Genomic DNA, 19,960 nt, shown 5'->3' with positions numbered 1-19,960 from the left:
CTGCGCAATATACAACGTGGGCTGCGCAATGTACTACGTGGGCTGCGCAATGTACTACGTGGGCTGCGCAATGTACTGCGTGGGCTGCGCAATGTACTGCGTGGGCTGCGCAATGTACTGCGTGGCCTGCGCAATGTACTTCGTGGCCTGCGCAATGTACTGCGTGGCCTGCGCAATGTACTGCATGGCCTGCGCAATGTACGGCGTGGCCTGCGCAATGTACTGTGTGGCCTGCGCAATGTAATGCGTGGGCTGCGCAATGTACTGCGTGGGCTGCGCAATGTACTGCCTGGGTTGCGCAATGTACTGCGTGGGCTGTGCAATATACTACGTGGGCTGCGCAATATACTACGTGGGCTGTGCTATACACTACGCATACATATTCTAGAATACCCGATGCGTTAGAATCGGCCACCATCTAGGTCTATATATGTAAGAGGCATTACTCGCTAATCCCGCTTCCTGCACAGTAGCTCCACCCCCTACACATCACCACACATAATCCCGCCCCCCACCCCATTATTACACACAATCCCGCCCCCACCACATTACCACACACAATCCGCACATCACCACACACAATTCCGCCCCCCACCACATTACCAAACACAATCCCGCCCACCCACATTACCACAAACAATCCCGCCCACCCACCACATTACCACACACAATCCCGCCCTCACATTACCACACACAATCCTGCCCCCACCACATTACCACACACAATCCCGCCCCCCCACATTACCACACATAATCCCGCCCCCACCACATTATCACAAATAATCCCGCCCCCACATTACCACATAATCCCGCCCCCCACCACATTACCACATAGTCCCGCCCCCCACCACATTACCACACATAATCCCGCCCCCCACCACATTACCACACATAGTCCCCACTCATTACCATACGAGGCTCTGTCCTCACACATTACCACACGAGGCTCTGTCCCCACACATTACCATACGAGGCTCTGTCCTCACACATTACCACACGAGGCTCCGTCCCTCCACATTACCACACGAGGCTCTGTCCCCACACATTACCACACGAGGCTCCGTCCTCACACATTACCACATGAGGCAGCGTCCCCACACATTACCACACGAGGCTCTGTTCCCACATTACCACACGAATCCAGTTTGCTTTTCATTTTACACTGTGATTAAAATGTATTAGTATTATTCTGATTTTTAATTATTATTGTTATTAACTTCATTTTAAGTTAATTTACCACCTGCGTAAGTGCTATTGAATGTTGTCATTATTTACTTTAGTTTAATCACTAGCAGCGTTAATTAGATAGCAATGAGCATGCCGAGCGTTAGCTGGCTGGAAACAGCTAGTTAAAAATATAGAGGTAAAAATCATTGGTTCACTTGACATGGAATGACCCTATCACACCTTGTGTATCATCATCTCCTCCAGCATCATCTCCTCCAGTATCACACACCCCGTGTATCATCATCTCTTCCAGTATTACACCCCGTGTACCAACATCTCTTCCAGTATCACACACCCAGTGTATCATCATCATCTCCACTATCACACACCGTGTATCATTATCATATCCTCCGGTATCACACACCCCGTGTATCATCTTCTCCAGTATCACACACCCAGTGTATCATCTCCTCCACTATCACACACCCTGTGTATCATCATCATCTCCTCCAGTATTACACACCTCGTGTATCATCGTCATAACCTCCAGTATCACACACCTGTGTATCATCATCACCTCCAGTATCACACACCCTGTGTATCATCATCTCCACTATCACACACCGTGTATCATCTCCCCCAGTAACACACACCCAGTGTATCATTATCTCCTCCAGTATCATCTCCTCCAGTATCACACACCTGTGTATCATCATCTCCTCCAGTATCACACCCAGTGTATCATCATCACCATCTCCACTATCACACACCATGTATCATCATCTCCTCTAGTATCACACACCCGGTGTATCATCTCCCCCAGTATCACACACCCCATGTATCATCTCTAGTATCACAAGACCCCGTGTATCATCTCCTCCACTATCACACACCCAGTGTATCATCATCTCCTCCAGTATCACACACCTCGTGTATCATCGTCATATCCTCCAATATCACACACCCCGTGTATTATCATCTCCGCCAGTATGACACACCCCATGTATAATCAATTCAATTCAAAGAAGCTTTATTGGCAGGACGAAATAAACATTAGTTTTGCCAAAGCACGTGTACAGTAGGGAATAGGGGCTGTGGGGATAATGGGTGGGGACTGTGGGAACGATGGATGGGGTACAGGGTGGGGGCTAAGGAAGTCCATAGCATATCATGGCTGTCTTTCTCACAGTCTATGGCACGCATTCACATACTGCGCTGCTATCTCCACTGCGCTCTCTTCTTCCCCCAGCAGGATATATGTTTTCTCTTCTTCCTTCATGGATCTGAAATCCAGGAAGAGATCGAAGAGTCTCCTGAAGTGTGTCCCTCACTGCTGAGTATTTGGGGCAGCGTAGCAGGAAGTGGGTCTCATACTCCAGGGCCTCCAGGTCACAGTGTAGGCACAGTCTGTCCTCCCTGGGCTTGTAGCTCTGTCTGTGCCGGCCGATCTCGATGGCCAGATTGTGGGCACTGAGTCTATACCGGCTCAGGGTCTGGCGGTCTCTGGGGTCCGAGAGTTTCTCCAGATATGGAGCCAGTCTGTAGTCTCTCCGTAGAGTCTGGCACACGGTCAGTTTCTGTGAGCTGCTGATCTCGTTCGTCCAGACACTGACATACCTCTTCTGCCCCTCCTCTACCATCTTCCCGATTGTGGCTTTTGTCAGGTTGTTTTGGTTGATGGTTCAGTCAGGTTGGGTTTGGAGGAGTTGTTTTAGGAGTCCTGGTTTGTGGGGACCACCTATATGTAGCATGGCTTTATGGTGATGGGAGCTTGGGTTGCTACTTTGTATGTGAGCCTGGAAGGACAGCGCCCTCTTCAGGATTGCTAGATGCAGTGAGAATCTGCCCAGCTCAGCCCAACAGGCACTGTCGGTGCTGCTCCGATGGACCTGGAGAAAGAGTTTACAGAATTCCAGGTGGAATATTTCTGTTGGACTGGAATCCCACTTTGACCAGTCTGGATATGTGTGAGGGCCTCACACTTCACTGCTGTACAGGAGGATTGGGGTGATTATGGCATTGAAGATTTTTAGCCAGACCCTCACTGGTGGTTTCAGATGGTTGAGTTTCCTTCAGATGGAACACAGAAGGTTTTGCAGGCCTTGTCCTTCAGGGTCTCTATGACTTGTTTGAAGCTCCCTGACTGTTGAATTTCCAGGCCCAGGTAGATATATTTGTCCATTTCTGTAAGAGTGCAGTTGTTTAGCATGAATGGAAGGTGCTGGTTCGGTCTTGGCATTCTCTTCTGGAACACCATGATGTTGGTTTTCTTTGCATTGATCGGTAGTACCTTTGCGGAGTTAAATTTCTCCAAGATTTTCATGTTTTCTTGGAGACCTTTCTCAGTTGGTGACAGCAGCAGTAGGTCATCTACATACAGCAGGAATTTCACCTGGGCGTCATGGAGTGTGAGACCTGGTGCCGTGGAAGATTCCAGAGCAGTGGCCAACTCATTGAAGTAGATATTGAAGAGTGTTGGGCTTAGGGTGCAGCCACGTCTTGACTCCCCGGCTCTAGTGGATATCAGCCGTTCTACCGTTCTACGCTCACGCTGCAGTGGTTCTTGGTGTAGGAGCTTTTGATGACATCATAGGTCTTTCCTCCTAATCAGCTCTCCAGCAGTTTCAGTAACAGGCCTGGGTGCCACACTAAGTCAAAAGCATTTCTAAAATCCACAAAACAAAACGAACATCTTCCCGTGCTTTGTGTTGTGGACTTGGCTCTGAATGAGGCTGTGCAGGGTGTAGATGTGGTCAGTAGTGCGGTGGTTTGGCATGAACCCTGCTTGACTTTTGCTGAGGACGTTATGCTCGGTGAGGAAATTAAGGATCCTTTTGTTCAAGATGCTATTGAACAGTTTCCCCAGGTTGCTACTGACACATTCCTCTGTAGTTTGCATGGTCGTATCTGTCCCCACTCTTGTGAATGGGCGAGATGAGGCCTTGATTCCAGGTATGAGGGAAGTAGCCAGCGCTCAGCACAATACTGAACAGTTTAACCATTGCTGCCTGTATTTCCGGTGGGCTATATTTCAGCATTTCTGGTGGGATTACATCCGAGCTACCTGCTTTTCTACACCTTATGGAAGAGATTCTCTCTGGAACTGCCTGTAGTACAATTGGTGTATCCAGTGGGTCTTGGAAATGTTTGACTTTTTCCTCCATAGCTTTTAGTTTTTCCGTTATGTTTTTCTGTTCTTGGTTTAGTTCTTCCTTCGGGATGTCTTTGTAGAGGTCTCTGAACTACTGAAGCCAGATATTGCCATTTTGGATATGGATGTTGTTATTCTTGATTTTTGTGCCCATGTGGTTCCATAGTTCCCAGAAGGAGTTGTCTTGGAGGGCATCTTGGAGTTGGTTAAGTTTAATGGAGATTTAATTTTGCTTCTTCCTCTTGAGGATGGTTTTCTATTGCCTTTTTATGGTGTCGTAGGCATCCCTCAGGCACCGGATGGTTGGGGTCTCTGTGTTTCTTGTTTGAGGCTATTCTCAGGGTCTTCCGTATGGCTTTACATTTTCTGTCAAACCAACCATTGGTCTGTTTTTCTTTTGGCCTTTTATAGTTGAATTTTTAAAGTTCGGACAGTTCGGCCATGGTAGAGAATATATCACTGAGCTGTTTTGTAGCTTGGTTCACTCCTTCTGGGTTAGGCTTGTACTTGTAGAAGTGGTGGAGCATCTCCTTTATTCTGGGTCTGCTGGGAGTCTCTTGATATTTTATTGCTGACGTCTTGGACCATTTATAGGATGGAGGCAGGATGAAGAGGCCGCTCTGCTGAGGCTTTTGTGCCGATGGTTTCTTTGTAGATTTTATGTACAGAAGAAGTTGGCTGTGATCTGACAGGTACGTTTGTGGGGTGACTATGAACCCGCAGATATTTTCCATGTCCATATGTCCATATCTATAATGGCGTAGTCTACTACACTCCTTCCTACATGGGAGTCTAATGTACATCTTCCTAGGGAGTCTCCCTTGGTACAGTCAGTAAGAATATGAAGTCCTAAACTTCTACATAGGTTCAGGATCTTTTTGCCACTTTTCTTGAATGTACTGTCGTAGCTGTTTCTCTCCATATGTACTGAGTCATGGCTGTCAGTCTCTGCTCCAAGTATGTAGATGTTTCCATCTGTGGTCAGAAAGTCTTTTTCTCTCCTGGTTCTTGAGTTGAGGTCTCCGATGATGAGAACTTTGCCTAGGGCCTGAAAATGGGCAGCTTCTTCTTGTAAGATCTCAAGGCTCTCTGGATTGAAGTAGGGTGACTCTGGTGGTGCTATATAGATGGCACAGACATAGACATCAGACTGAGAGGGTGATGATGGAGCTGCTGATTCTAAACCATATGTGGCTGTCTCCTCTCTTCATCGGTTTGATGTACTGGTGGAGCTCTTCTTTATGCCAGATCAATACTCCTCCTGAGCAGCGGCCCTGTTTAATGTTCTTATTTTTCAGCGCAGGGACACAGATTTCCCTGTATCCGATGGGCACCAGGGTTTCAGTCTTTGTATAAAATCTGGGTCATTTGTTTTACACCCAAACACAGAGGTGTTCAGGCCTTGGATGTTCCAGCTGCTAAATTAAGTGAAGTCATTTTTTATATCACTTGTGTGTGTATACCTTGTAATGAGTGTGGCTGTGTAGGACACACCGGATCTCTGACTGGTTTAGTAATGATGTTGGTTCCATCCAGTCCCATTAGTTTCCTGCACAATGTGTTGAGCAGAGTCCTTATCTCCTCCATAGCTCTGTTCTGTATATCTCTGCTCTGGATGCCTGTTTTGTATTTCTCTATGTGAGGTCAGTGGTTTCCTCCATGGTGGTCTCCTCCTCTGATGGTCTGATTTTGGGTGAGGGTGTTTGTTTCCAGCTTCCTTAGATATAGTTGTGGCTTCCTGCCTTTTCATTGTTGAGGGTATTTTCATGAGATTCTGGTTGGCATTGGATCCAGGCTAGGGTCCCTGTTTAGTACAATGTCCTTCAGCTCTTTGGCCAGAAGGCTGACCCCAGTTTATTCAGGTGCTTGGTGTCATAGAGGTGATGGTGATTTATGTAGGGGTGCTGTGCCAGAATTACTCCTGGCACAGATTTCAATCTTGCAGTTAGGTCCATGTTAATATTCTGGATGGAGTGGTTGGATATATCCTTTCTTGGGAGCAGAGATGACAGAATGATTTTGCTGTCAGGGAATTTTAGTTGTGCCGTCTTTGCTAGTTGGGAAAGTTGTCCTTGGATCTGCTGGTGCTGGTCTGGCAGGTTGTTTGTGCCGGTGTGTATAATGATATGGCTTGGGTTGGTAAACCGTGGATTATTGATGACTGCTGTCACCTGCTCAATAGTTGCACAGCGGATCTTATTCACCCTTTTTCCTGGGAATAGCCACCGTGTATTCAGGTATTTCCCATTTGAGTCCATTATGAGGACGGAATCAGAACTTTGTGACGTTGTGGGTGGGGGGTGTGGCTGCTGATGGGGGTCTATGCTGGAGATTACGTTGGTAGCAGGTTCTCCTCTCTCTACTATGGGTCTTATTTCTGTCTCCCTTTTATTAGACTCAGGCTCTTCCATATTGGGTTTATTAGGCCTCTCAGCCTCCTGGCCAGTGGAGGTTAGGTCCTCTGCACTCCTCATTTCCATGGCCCCCTCCTGGCTCAGATGTCCAGGGGTTGGTGGTTGTAACTTTTCTATCTCCTGCCTCAGTCTGGCATTTTCTTGCTGCAGTTCACACATTGCTACTCTTATTTCCTGCAGAGCCGAGCTGTATTCACATTTCAGTTTGTTTATCTCATTAATTGCTGGGTCATTAGCATATCTGTCTTCAGTGTTTCTCAGATGTTCTTCCTTAAATTGTACAAAGTCTCTTTCTAGTTGAGATAGACAGTCTCTGAGGGTCTGGGGTGAGGGGTGTGAAGCATTGGGAGCAGTGGTGTCTCTGGAGGTCTATGTAGTGCTGCTGACATCAGAGGTGGCTTAGGGGTGCGGACATCAGTGGTGGTTGGGGTTTGTTGTTCTATGTGAGTTTGGGCCTGGAGTTTAATATGAGGGAACCTGTCTTCAAATTGCTCCAGATTGTCCTCCGTCCCTTGTACCAGGACGGTGCCATTGTTATACAGAGTGATGGTAAGTGAGCTGCACTCGTCATCTTCATGGTTTCGGACTCTGTTCTGCTGGCCATTATTGATATCAGACTTGGTTGTATATTTATATTGTTTGCACACGGTGGTGTGCCAGGCCAGGAGATACTCTGTGAAGAATAACACGTTTTTTTTTTTATCTTTCTCACTAGATGTTAAGTCAGCATAGAGGGTCTCTGGGTTTTCTCTAATTGTGGCAGTTTTTATGACTTTCACTGCAGGACTGCTCTTCTGACCCCCTGCTGGCTTGTGTCCCTGGCTCTCTGCTATCTGCATTTACTTTGTTCTGTTCGAGATTTAAATTTTCCATTTTTATAATTCTAATCCTTATTTCTGACAGTTCTAAGTTCTAGCAAGTCTACGAGTGTGATGAGGCTGAGGATGGTCCTACCTGAGGGTGTTGTCCTCTGGATGCTGTCTGTCCACCAGGAGATTCTTGTTTTGTCCTTTAAAACTTATTTTTTCTCCTTTTTCATAAAGATCTTTAGTCCGGCTCAGTCCAGCTCACTTCTGTAATCCACAGGTATGAATTTTTCCAGGTTGTGTCTTAAAAAGTTTCCTCATTACAAGCTATGAAGTGCTGAAAGTTCAGGAGCTCATGTTCAGTGCTGCTTACTCCTGGAATGGTGGGCGGGAGAAACTGTATCATCTCCTCCACTATCACACCCTGTGCATCATCGTCTCCTTCAGTATCACAACCAGGTATCATCATCTCCTCCAGTATCACACACCCCTTGTATCATCATCATCTCCAGTACCACACACCCCTTGTATCATCATCATCTCCAGTACCACACACCCCGTGTATCATCATCTCCTCCAGTATCTCACACACCCCGTGTACCATCATTATCTCCTCCAGTATCACACACCCCGTGTATCATCATCTCCTCCAGTATCACACCCCTCATGTATTATTATCTCGTCCAGTATCACCCACCCCGTGAACCATCATCTCCTTCAATATCACATACCCTGTGTATAACCATCTCCTCCAGTATCACACACCCCGTGTATCATCTCCTCCAGTGTCACACACCCCATTTACCATCATCTCCTTCAGTATCACACACCTCGTGTATCATTATCTCCTCAAGTATCACACACCTCGTGTATCATCATCTCCTCCAGTATCACACCCCGTGCATCATCATTTCCTCCAGTATCACACACTCCGTGTATCATCATCTCCTCCAGTAACACACACAGTATCATCATCTCCTCCAGTATCACACCCCGTCTACCATCATCTCCTCCAGTATCACACACCCGTGTATCATCTCCTCCAGTATCACACACCCCGTGTATCATCATCTCCTCCAGTATCACACACCCTGTATGTCATCATCATCTCTTCCATTATCACACCCCGTGTACCATCATCTCCTCCAGTATCACACACCCAGTGTATCATCATCTCCACTATCACACACCGTATATCATTTTCATATCCTCCAGTATCACACACCCCGTGTATGATCATCTCCTCCAGTATCACACACCCCATGTATCAACAAAAAGAGCAATAAAAACACCATGGAGAATGCACACCACTACTGGATGATGTATAAAAAGGTAAACTCTTATTTGACAAACCGCATAAAAACAATTAAAAACAATAACAACCAACAACCCCCCCACACACACACACACATGATACCCCGCAAATATACAGGTGTATGGAATAATATAATATAAATGTACCAATACACTCCTGATAATGCACATAGAAGCAACAATAATGCTGACCCAACACCTGGATCACAATAACCCCTAACCACCCCTAATGATGGAAAGAAATCCTGGAGCTAGGATAATACAAAACAATTATGCAATAAAATGCAAAAATCACAAGGGAGACTGGTGCGCCCAAAGCAAACAATGTGCTGATATTAGAAATATTTAGGAACAATAATCTGTGGCAAAAGCTATAATAGCCACGTGACAGCCAATGAGAGTGCAAAACAAGAATTTTTTTGAGCAATCTGTCAGCACTCACAGGGATGGGTATACCACAAGTAACCGAATCAAGATAGTCAAGGCTGCACATGAGAATGGAACCACGGAACCAGCTAACATGTATACGAGGAACAAGGCGTCCAGCTCCCAGGGTGCAGAACCAGGGGAAGGGGAACGGGAAGGCGTGGGAGGGGGAAAGCCCAACGCGTTGTCGCCGTTACACGGACGGCTTCGTCAGGGGAAGTGTGGGGTACGGTATCAAAAGAGCAGTATAAAATGCCTTGCAATAATTCACGAATCCAGGTGTTGGGTCAGCATTATTGTTGCTTCTATGTGCATTATCAGGAGTGTATTGGTACATTTATATTATATTATTCCATACACCTGTATATTTGCAGGATATCATATGTGTGTGGGGGGTTGTTGGTTGTTATTGTTTTTATGCGGTTTGTCAAATAAAAGTTTACCTTTTTATACATCATCCAGTAGTGAAGTGCATTCTCCATGGTGGTTTTCTTGCTCTTTTTGTTCTTACTAGACTATATTACTGTAACAACCCTGCCGGCATCACTGCATGGCCTTCCGTCACATCAACTCACTCACCCAGTGCCATGCTGTGAGATCTGTCTGCTGCCGGTTCCATGCCATGTGCTTCATGGCGGCTTGCTCTGTGTACACTTCCTGGCTGGGTGCATAGGGGGGCGGCGCCAGCCACTCCGGATTCTTATTGAGACTGTGTGCACCTCCCTGGTGTGTTCCTGGGCAATAGCCTTGAGGCCTCTGATACTTAAGGCATCCTCACCCACTGGAGGATGCCTGAGCAAACTATTCTTCTCAGTTAGCATTTGCTACTGAGCTGCCAGGTCGTCTGTTTCCTGTCACGGAGGGCTGCAATACTGCAGGCCTTCATCTGTGTTCTGTTTGTGTATCCGTGTCCGTTCCTGTCTGAACTCTGGTCTATGTCCGTTCCTGTTCTTTATTTGTCATTTCCCACTCTGCTGTGTGTACCTCCGCCTTATCTCTCTGCTCTGCTTGCCACTATCAGTGGTTCTGCATCTCTCTGCTCTGTTCTGCCACAACCTGTGGTTCTGCACTCTTTTGCTCTTGGCGTTACCTCCTGCGGTTTTGGCTCTTGGCTCCGCCTCCAGCATCTCTGCCCTTGGCTCCGCCTCCAGCATCTCTGCTCTTGGCTCCGCCTCCAGCATCTCTGCTCTTGGCTCCGCCTCCAGCATCTCTGCTCTTGGCTCCGCCTCCAGCGTCTCTGCTCTTGGCTCCGCCTCCAGCGGCTCCGTCCTTGGCTCTGCCTTCTCCTTCTCTACTCATAGCTCTGCCTTCTCCTTCTCTACTCTTAGCTCCACCTCCTGCTCTTACTCCGCCTCCTGTGATTCTGCTTTGCTTCCACTCTTGCTCTATCTTTATTCTGCAACTTGCCGTACAGGTCTCTACCTGTTTCTTTATGTTCTCCAGTCTGAACAGGTTCTTACCTGTTTCCATACAACCATCTGAATACCAGTTCCTACCAGAGTATCAGTCCTGTCTGTCAGTGCCAGCCGTGCCCGCCTGAGTGGCAGCCGTGCCCGTCTGCCTGCCTGTATCTCCGTCAAGCCAGTCTGCCCGTCTGGGCCTCTGCCAAACCCATCTGTCAGCCAGTGCCACAACCGTGCCTGCCTGCCTGTGTCTTGTCCCCGGTGGGATCAGCATCCACAGTCCGACTCCACCCTGGAGTGGTACCTGGTAGCTTCCTATTGCACAAGTCTGTCCTCACCATCAGAGGCTCCAGTGAACGCCTAGGAAGCTACTTAGTTACGCCCCTTCCAAGGAAGTTCGGTCTGTGGTCCAGTGGGGCCACACCCCCAGGCGCCCGCGTCAACCAGTCTCGGCGCGAGCGTTACAATTACCACTAGTTTGCACCCCTGATATATTATATATTGGTAGTGCGCCAATTTTATTTCTTACAATTACACCCCATGTATCATCTCCTCCAGTATCACACACGCCATGTAGCATCTCCTCCAGTATTACACACCTCGTGTAGCATCATAATGTCCTCCAGTATGACACACCCCGAGTACCATCATCATCTCCAGTATCACACACCCCGTGAATCATCATCTCCTCCAGTATCACAACCCGTGTACCATCATCTCCTCCAGTATCACACACCCGTGTATCATCTCCTCCAGTATCACACACCCCGTGTATCATCATCATCTCTTCCAGTATCACACCCCGTGTACCATCATCTCCTCCAGTATCACACACCCAGTGTATCATCATCTCCACTATCACACAGTGTATCATTTTCATATCCTCCAGTATCACACACCCCGTGTATGATCATCTCCTCCAGTATCACACACCTCATGTTATCATCTCCTCCAGTATAACACACCCCGTGTATCATCTCTAGTATCACACACCCCGTGCATCATCTCCTCCACTATCACACACCCTGTGTATCATCATCATCTCCTCCAGTATCACACACCCCGTGTATCATCATCATCTTCTCCAGTAACACACACCCAGTGTATCATTATCTCCTCCAGTATCACACCCCGTGTACGATCATCTCCTCCAGTATCACACACCCAGTGTATCATCATCACCATCTCCACTGTCACACACTGTGTATCATCATATCCTCCAGTATCACGCACCCAGTGTATCATCATCTCCCGTATCACACACCCTATGTATCATAATCATCTCCTCCAGTATCACACACCCCGTGTATCATCTCCTCCAGTATCACACACCCCGTGTATCATCTCCTCCAGTATCACACCCCGTGTATCATCTCCTCCAGTATCACACACCCTGTGTATCATCTGCTGTGTATCATCATCTCCTCCAGTATCACACACCGCGTTTATCATCATCATATCCTCCAATATCACACACCCCGTGTATCATCATCTCCTCCAGTATCACACACCCCGTGTATCATCATCGTCTCCTCCAGTATCTCAACCAGGTATGATCATCTCCACCAGTATCACACACCCGTGTATCATCATCTCCTCCAGTATCACACACCCAGTGTATCATCATCACCATCTCCACTATCACACACTGTGTATCATCTCCTGTATCACACACCCCATTTATCATAATAATCTCCTCCAGTATCACACACCCCGTGTATCATCTCCTCCAGTATAACACACCCCGTGTATCATCATCATCTCGTCCAGTATCACAACCAGGTATCATCATCTCCACCAGTATCACACACCTTGTGTATCATCATTTCCTCCAGTATCACACACCCTGTGTATCATCCTCATCTCCTCCAGTATCACAACCAGGTATCATTATCTCCACCAGTATCACACACCTCGTGTATCATCATCATTCCCTCCAGTATCACACGCCCCTTGTATCATCATCTTCACTACCACACACCCAGTCTACCATCTCCTTCAGTATCACACACCCTGTCTACCATCATCATCATCTCCTCCAGTATCACACACCCCGTCTACAATCTCCTTCAGTATCACACACCCCGTCTACCATCATCATCTCCTCCAGTATCACACACCCCATGTACCATCATCATCTCCAGTATCACACACGAGGTGTATCATCTCCTCCAGTATAACACACCCCATGTACCATCATCTCCTTCAGTATCACACACCCCGTGTATCATCATCATCTCCTCCAGTATCACACACCTCGTGTATCATCATCTACTTCAGTATCACACACCAGTGTACCATCATCTCCTCCAGTATCACACACCCTGTGTACCATCATCTCCTCCAGTATCACACACCCCATGTAACATCTCCTCCAGTATCACACACTCCATGTACCATCATCTCCTTCAGTATCACACACCTCGTTTATTATCATCTCCTCCAGTATCACACACACCGTGTGTACCATCATCTCTAGTATCACACACCCTGTGTATCATCATCATCTCCTCCAGTATCACACAGAAAGGACTAAGGTCCCTGAAAATTACAGAAGCTGCTGCTAATGACGTGATGAATGTAGAGGATTGGACAATGGAGACCACCAGCACCTAGGACCACTGAACAGGGGTTTTAGTGCTGAGAGACAGAGACTAGCCTACAGACAGTGGAGGGCCCCAACCTTCGGAAAGTGACCATTAGTGAATATCCCTTTTACTCTCTGCTCTGTTTCTTCCCAACCCCCTGTTCTCCATACCTGAGTGTTTGACTTGCGGCGTTTTTTCTCTGGGCTCTTCATTTGCATGCCTGAAAAACACAAGAAGACCAATGAGGTCATAATTATGTGCCAGGACATTATTATATGAGAAGGGTATTCATGTGCCACTCGTCCCCCATCAAGTAAGCAGCACGGATGAAGTCGTCTGCCAGAATCACACCTATAAGCAGGATGTCAAACCCCAATGTGGAAGCAAGCAGGGCTGGAATACCCCCATAATGATCACAAGCTACTGGATCTATGGAGGAACCACCACAGTAATGGCTGACAGGCCAACTATTCATTAGAAAGGGACCCGGGAATGCCTGCTCGTTCATCTACATCATGGCAACCATCAATGGAGTTCTGGTAAAAGGCAACTGAATGACGGAGGCCATAAAGAGGGGCATGAAGCTGCAGCCTCCACTTGCCACTCCCCCAGCTGGTACTCAAGCGCTATCCATGAGGGACTTACAGGGGCACTAGATCGCTAATGTGTTCCCTTTACAAATATCACTTGTGTGCACAGCAACAGTGCCTGACATTACTTTTCTTCCTACGCAAACTATCCTACTGCCCACACGTCTCCTGTTCTCCTGCCTCTCTCCTCCTCCACACATCACAGCTTCTCATCTAAAGCCCCACATCCTCTACTCCACCCATCACATCCTCTGCCCCGCCTCCCCACAGACTCCGCCCCTCCACATCCTCACATTTTCCACTCACATCCTCTGCCCCTCCTCACCACATCCGCTACTCCACCCCGCAAATCCTCTGCCCTTCCTCACCACATCCTCCACTCCATACCCCACATCCTCCACTCCATCCCCCACATCCTCTGACCCACCTCACCACATCCTCCACTCCACCCCCATATCCTCCACCCCACCACATCCTCCACTCCACCCCCACATCCTCTGCCCCGCCTCACCACATCTTCCACTCCCCACATCCTCTGCACCGCCTCACCACATCCTCCACCCCCCACATCCTCCGCCCCGCCTCACCATATCCTCCACTCCATCCCACAAATCCTCTGCCCTCACATCCTCCACTTCACCCCCACATCCTCTGCCCCTCCTCACCACATCCTCCACTCCACCTCACCACATCCTCCACTCCCCACATCCTCTGCACCGCCTCACCACATCCTCCACTCCACCCCCCACATCCTCTGCCCCGCCTCACCATATCCTCCACTCCACCCCCCACATCCTCTGCCCCGCCTCACCATATCCTCCACTCCATCCCACACATCCTCTGACCCACATCACCACATCCTCCACTCCACCCCCATATCCTCCACCCCACCACATCCTCCACTCCACCCCCACATCCTCTGCCCCGCCTCACATCTTCCACTCCCCACATCCTCTGCACCGCCTCACCACATCCTCCATCCCCCACATCCTCTGCCCTGCCTCACCATATCCTCCACCCTCCATTTTCTCTGCCCCGCCTCACCATATCCTCCACTCCTCCTCCCCACATCCTCTGCCCTTCACCACATCCTCCGCCCCGCCTCACCACATCCTCCACTACACCCCCACATCCTCTGCCCCGCCTCGCCATAGCCTACACTTCTCTTCCCCACATCCTCTGCCACGCCTCACCATATTCTCCACTCCTCACCACGTTCTCCACTCCCCACATCCTCTGCACCGCCTCACCACATCCTCCACCCCCCACATCCTCTGCCCTGCCTCACCACATCCTCCACCCTCCACTTTCTCTGCCCCGCCTCACCACATCCTCCACTCCACCCCGCACATCCTCTGCCCCCTCACCACATCCTCCACTTCACCCCCACATCCTCTGCCCCTCCTCACCACATCCTCCACTCCACCCTCCACATCCTCTGCACCGCCTCACCACATCCTCCACTCCACCCCGCACATCCTCTGCCCCCTGACCACATCCTCCACTCCACCCCCACATCCTCTGCCCCGCCTCACCATATCCTCCACTCCTCCTCCTCCCCACATCCTCTGCCCTTCACATCCTCCGCCCCGCCTCACATCCTCCACTACACCCCCACATCCTCTGCCCCGCCTCGCTATAGCCTACACTCCTCCTCCCCACATCCTCTGCCATGCCTCACCATATTCTCCACTCCTCACCACTTCTCCCCACACAGACTCCGTCCCTCCTCCCCACATCCTCCACTCCACCCCCACATCCTCTGCCTCGCCTCACATCCTCCACCCCACCCATCCTCTGCCCCTCCTCACCACATCCTCCACTCCACCCCCCACATCCTTTGCCCCGCCTCACCACATCTTTCACTCCTCCTCCCCACACAAACTCCACCCCACCACATCCACCACTCCTCCTCCTTACATCCTTCACTCCACCCCCATCTTCTGACCCTCCTCACCACATCCTCCACTCCACCCACACACCTTCTGCCCCTCCTCACCACATCCTCCACTCCACCCCCACACCTTCTGCCACTCCTCTCCACATCTCCTCCCCACATCCTGTCCCACCTCACGACATCCTCCACCCACACCGCCCCTTCAACCCCACATCCTCCATTGGTCCTCCCCACCCATCCCTCCACCCAACATTGTCAATTCTCCGCCTCACATCCTCCACCCCACATATGCTCTGCCCTACATTCTCTTCCCCTCACATCCTCTTCCCCTCCTCCCCCACCCCACATCCTCCGCTGCTCCTACCCTCACATCCTCTGCCCCACATCTCAACACCCCACATCCCTCCACCCCTCATATCCTTCGCCCCTCCTCCCACATCCTCCGCCCCTCCTCCTTCCACCCCACATCCTTCGGCAATCCTCCCCACATCCTCCGCCCTTCATCCCCACACATCCTCCGCCCCTTCTTCCCACCAATCCCTCCACCCCACACATCCTCCACCCTTCCTACCCAAATCCCTCCTCACACATTCTCTGCCCCCTCATTCCCCAAATCACCCACCCCTCCCCCTAATCTTTTGCGCCTCCTACTTAATCATCTGCCACTCTTCCCCTACCCCCAAATCCTTTGCCCTGCCCCTAATTCTCCGTTCCCCTAATGCTCAGCCCCTCCTAAAATTTCAACCGTTCTCCCCCTAATCCTATGCTTTTCTTAAAACTTCACCTCTTTTACTTCCCTAATCCTCCACCCTTCCTAAAACTCTGCCCTTTTGCTTCCCTAATCATCCACTTCTCCTGCCCCTTAATCCTCCACCCTTCCTAAAACGTTGCCCCTTTTCCTCCAACAATACTCCGCTCTCCTCTCCCCTAATCCTCCGCCCCTAAACCTCAGCCCCTCTTCCCCCCTAATCCTCCTTCCCCTAATGCTCAGCTCCTACTCCCTCTAAGAGCAGAGACAGACTGCCGTATTTCTCGTGCGAGAATCGCATTATAATGTAAACCTTGTACTGGCTGCCGGCTCTCCTGACCTGAGCTTGACAGCTGCATAGTAATCCATCACGCTGTCTTGCTTAGTTCAGGAGAGGTGCCAGGCCAGTCCATGAAGTACGATGCGATTGTCGCACGAGTAATACGGCAGTCTGTATCTGCCCTAATCCTCACCCACCCATCCTCCGCCCCTCATCCCCTGCCCCCTAATTCTCAGCTCCTCCTCCCACCTATTCCTCCGCTCCTCCTAAAACTCCGCCTTTTCCTTCCCTACTCCTCAGCCCCTCCCCAATCCTCCACCCCTACCACCTAATCCACTGCCCTTCCCCTAATCCTCAACCCCTCCTCCCCCCTAATCTTACACCACTCCCCTAATCCTCAGCACCTCCTCCCCCTAATCTTACGCTACTCCCCTAATCTTCAGCCTCTCCCACAAATCCTCAGCCTCTCCTCCCCCAATCCTCCGCCCCCTAACTCTTTCTAAAACTGTGCCTTTTCCTTTCCTAATCGTCCACCAATCCTCCGCCTAATCCTCTGCCCCTCTTACCACCTAATCCACCACTCCTCCTTTAATCCTCAACCCCTCCTCCCCTTAATCCTGTGCCCCTTCTCCTGCAAGTCTTATGCCCCTCCTCCCTCTAATCCTCACATCTAATCCTCCACAACTCCACTAATCCTCAGACTCTCCTCCCCCAATCCTACTCCCCTCATCCCACCAATCATATTCCTACCTAATCCGTCGCCCCTCACCACATACTCCACTCCTCCTCCCTACACAGGCTCTGCCTCTCCTCACCACATCCTCCACTCCACCCCGCACATCCTCTGCCTCTCACCATATCCTCCACTCCACCCCCCACATCCTCTGCCCCTCCTCACCACATCTTGCACTCCACCCCTACATCCTCTGCCCCTCATCATATCCTCCTCTCCACCCCTATATCCTCTCCCCTCCTCACCATATCCTCCACCCCCACAGCCAACATCCTCTGCCCCTCCTCACCATATCCTCCGCTCCACCATCCACATCCTCTGCACCTCCTCACCATTCTCCACTCCTCCCCACAAAGCGTCCGCCCCTCCACATCCTCTGCCCCCTCACCACATCCTCCACTCCACCCCGCCTCACCACATCCTCCACTCCACCCCGCCTCACCACATCCTCCACACCACCCCCACATCCTCTGCCCCGCCTCACCATATCCTCCACCCCACATCCTCTGCCCCTCACTACATCCTCCACTCCACCCCCAACTTCTGCCCCGCCTCACATCCTCCACTACACCCCCACATCCTCCACTTCACCCTCACATCCTCTGCCCCGCCTCACCATATTCTCCACTCCTCACCACATTCTCCTCTTCTCCCCACACAGACTCCGCCCCTCCACATCCTCCACCCATATCCTTTGCCCCTCCTCACATCCTCCACTTCACCCCCACATCCTCTGCCTCCCCTCACTTCCTCCACCCCACCCATCCTCTGCCCCTCCTCACCACATCCTCCACTCCACCCATCCTCTGCCCCTCCTCACCACATCCTCCACTCCACCCCCCACATCCTTTGCCCCTCCTCACCACCCAAGCTCCACCCCACCACATCCACCACATCCTTCACTCCACCCCCTACATCTTCTGCCCCTCCACCCCAGATCCTCCACTTCTCACCACACAGACTCCAACCCTCGACATCCTCTGTCCAAACTCACCACATCACTCACCGCTCTTCAACCCCACATCCTCCATCGCTCCTCCCCACCCATCCCTCCTCCCAACATTCTGTCACTCCTCTGCCTCACATATTCCACCCCACATTCTCTTCCCCTCACATCCTCCGACCCTCACATCCTCTGCCCCACATCTCAACACCCCTCATATCCTTCGCCACTCCTCCTTCCACCCCACATCCTCCACTGCTCCTCCCCACATCCTCCGCCCCTCCTTCCCTCTAAACCACACATCCTACGCCCCTCCTCCCCACATCCCTCCTCACACATTCTCCACCCCTCCCCCTAACCTTCTGCGCCTCCTACTTAATCATCTGCCACTCCTCCCACTCCTTAGCCCACCTAAAATTTCACCTCTTCTCCCCCAATCCTATGCCTTTCCTAAAACTTCACCCCTTTTACTTCCCTAATCCTCCGCCCTTCCTAAAACGTTGCCCCTTTTCCTCCAACAATCCTCCGCCCCTCCTCTCCCCAATCCCCCTCTTCCCCTAAACCTCCTTCCAATCCCGCGAGTCTTACACCCCTCCTATCCCTAATCCTCCCACCTAATCCTCCACAACTCCACTAATCCTCACTCTCCTCCCCAATCCTCCTGCCCTTTCCTAATCCTCCGCCCCTCATCCCACCAATCCTATTCCCACCTAATTTGCCGCCCCTCCCACTTAATCCTCTGTCCCTCCTAAATCTCCACCCCTCATCCTCCTAATTCTCAACCCCTCCTCAATTCTCTGCTCCTCCTCCCACCTAAAACTCAGCCTTTTCCTTACCCTGATCCTCAGCCCCTCCCCCTAATCCTCAGCCCCTCCCACTAATCCTCAGCCCCTCCCACTAATCCTCAGCCCCTCCCGCTGACCCTAAGCCCCTTTTCCTCTAATCCTCAGCCCCTCCCCCTGATCCTCAGACCTTCCCTCCCCCCTAATCCTCTGCCCCTCCCCCTGATAGTCAGTCCCTTTCCCCCACACACATTGACGCTCGCCCGGTCTCACCGGCTTTGGCTCTGCGGCCGGGGAGTGTGAGACCTTCCAGCTTGTCCTGGTCCGCGGCCATTAGAGGAGAAAGCGGGCCGAAGTCTACACACCGGGCATGTCCCCGGTGCCCCGTCAGTGTGCAGGCCTCAGTGCTCTATATGTCGCAATTTCTTCCCTCACTTTCCGGGCGCAGAGGTACAAGCCTCAATGTCTCGCTCGCACAAAAACCGGAAACGCCAAGAGCGCACCGGAAGCTGCTAGGGTAATACCATCGATTGGCAAGAGTAGGTTGAGACTTCGAGGACGGCGGCAGAGAACGCGGGACTGAGTTGACTGTAGTTCTTCTAGCGCCATCATATCAATAACCAGACAGAGCGGGTCATCACTCTAAGGCTCCGCTAGATGGTTAATTACTATTGCCTGTGGCCCCCACTATGTGAATGGTACCGGCCATGTTTTCCTC

The 19,960-nt window shown here is 50.7% G+C and overlaps 1 protein-coding gene across 1 annotated transcript in view; it reads right to left on the bottom strand.

Annotated features, from left to right (window-relative positions):
* PYGO2 (pygopus family PHD finger 2) overlaps positions 1–19,719 on the bottom strand; it is a 28,634-nt gene extending 8,915 nt beyond the window's left edge. Inside the window, exons 1-2 of the mRNA XM_077255590.1 lie at positions 19,516–19,719; positions 13,440–13,489 (exon numbers count right to left, since the gene is read on the bottom strand). Of these exons, the coding sequence (XP_077111705.1) occupies positions 13,440–13,489; positions 19,516–19,576 (111 nt within the window). The 5' untranslated portion in view covers positions 19,577–19,719. The remainder of the gene's footprint in view (positions 1–13,439; positions 13,490–19,515) is intronic.
* Between the last annotated feature and the right edge of the window lie 241 nt (positions 19,720–19,960).

The sequence above is a fragment of the Ranitomeya variabilis genome, chromosome 1, assembly GCF_051348905.1.
Source record: "Ranitomeya variabilis isolate aRanVar5 chromosome 1, aRanVar5.hap1, whole genome shotgun sequence".
NCBI classification, from domain to species: Eukaryota; Metazoa; Chordata; class Amphibia; order Anura; family Dendrobatidae; genus Ranitomeya; species Ranitomeya variabilis.
The sequence above is the reverse complement of the archived record's forward strand: the minus strand, read 5'-3'. Positions and strand labels throughout refer to the sequence as shown.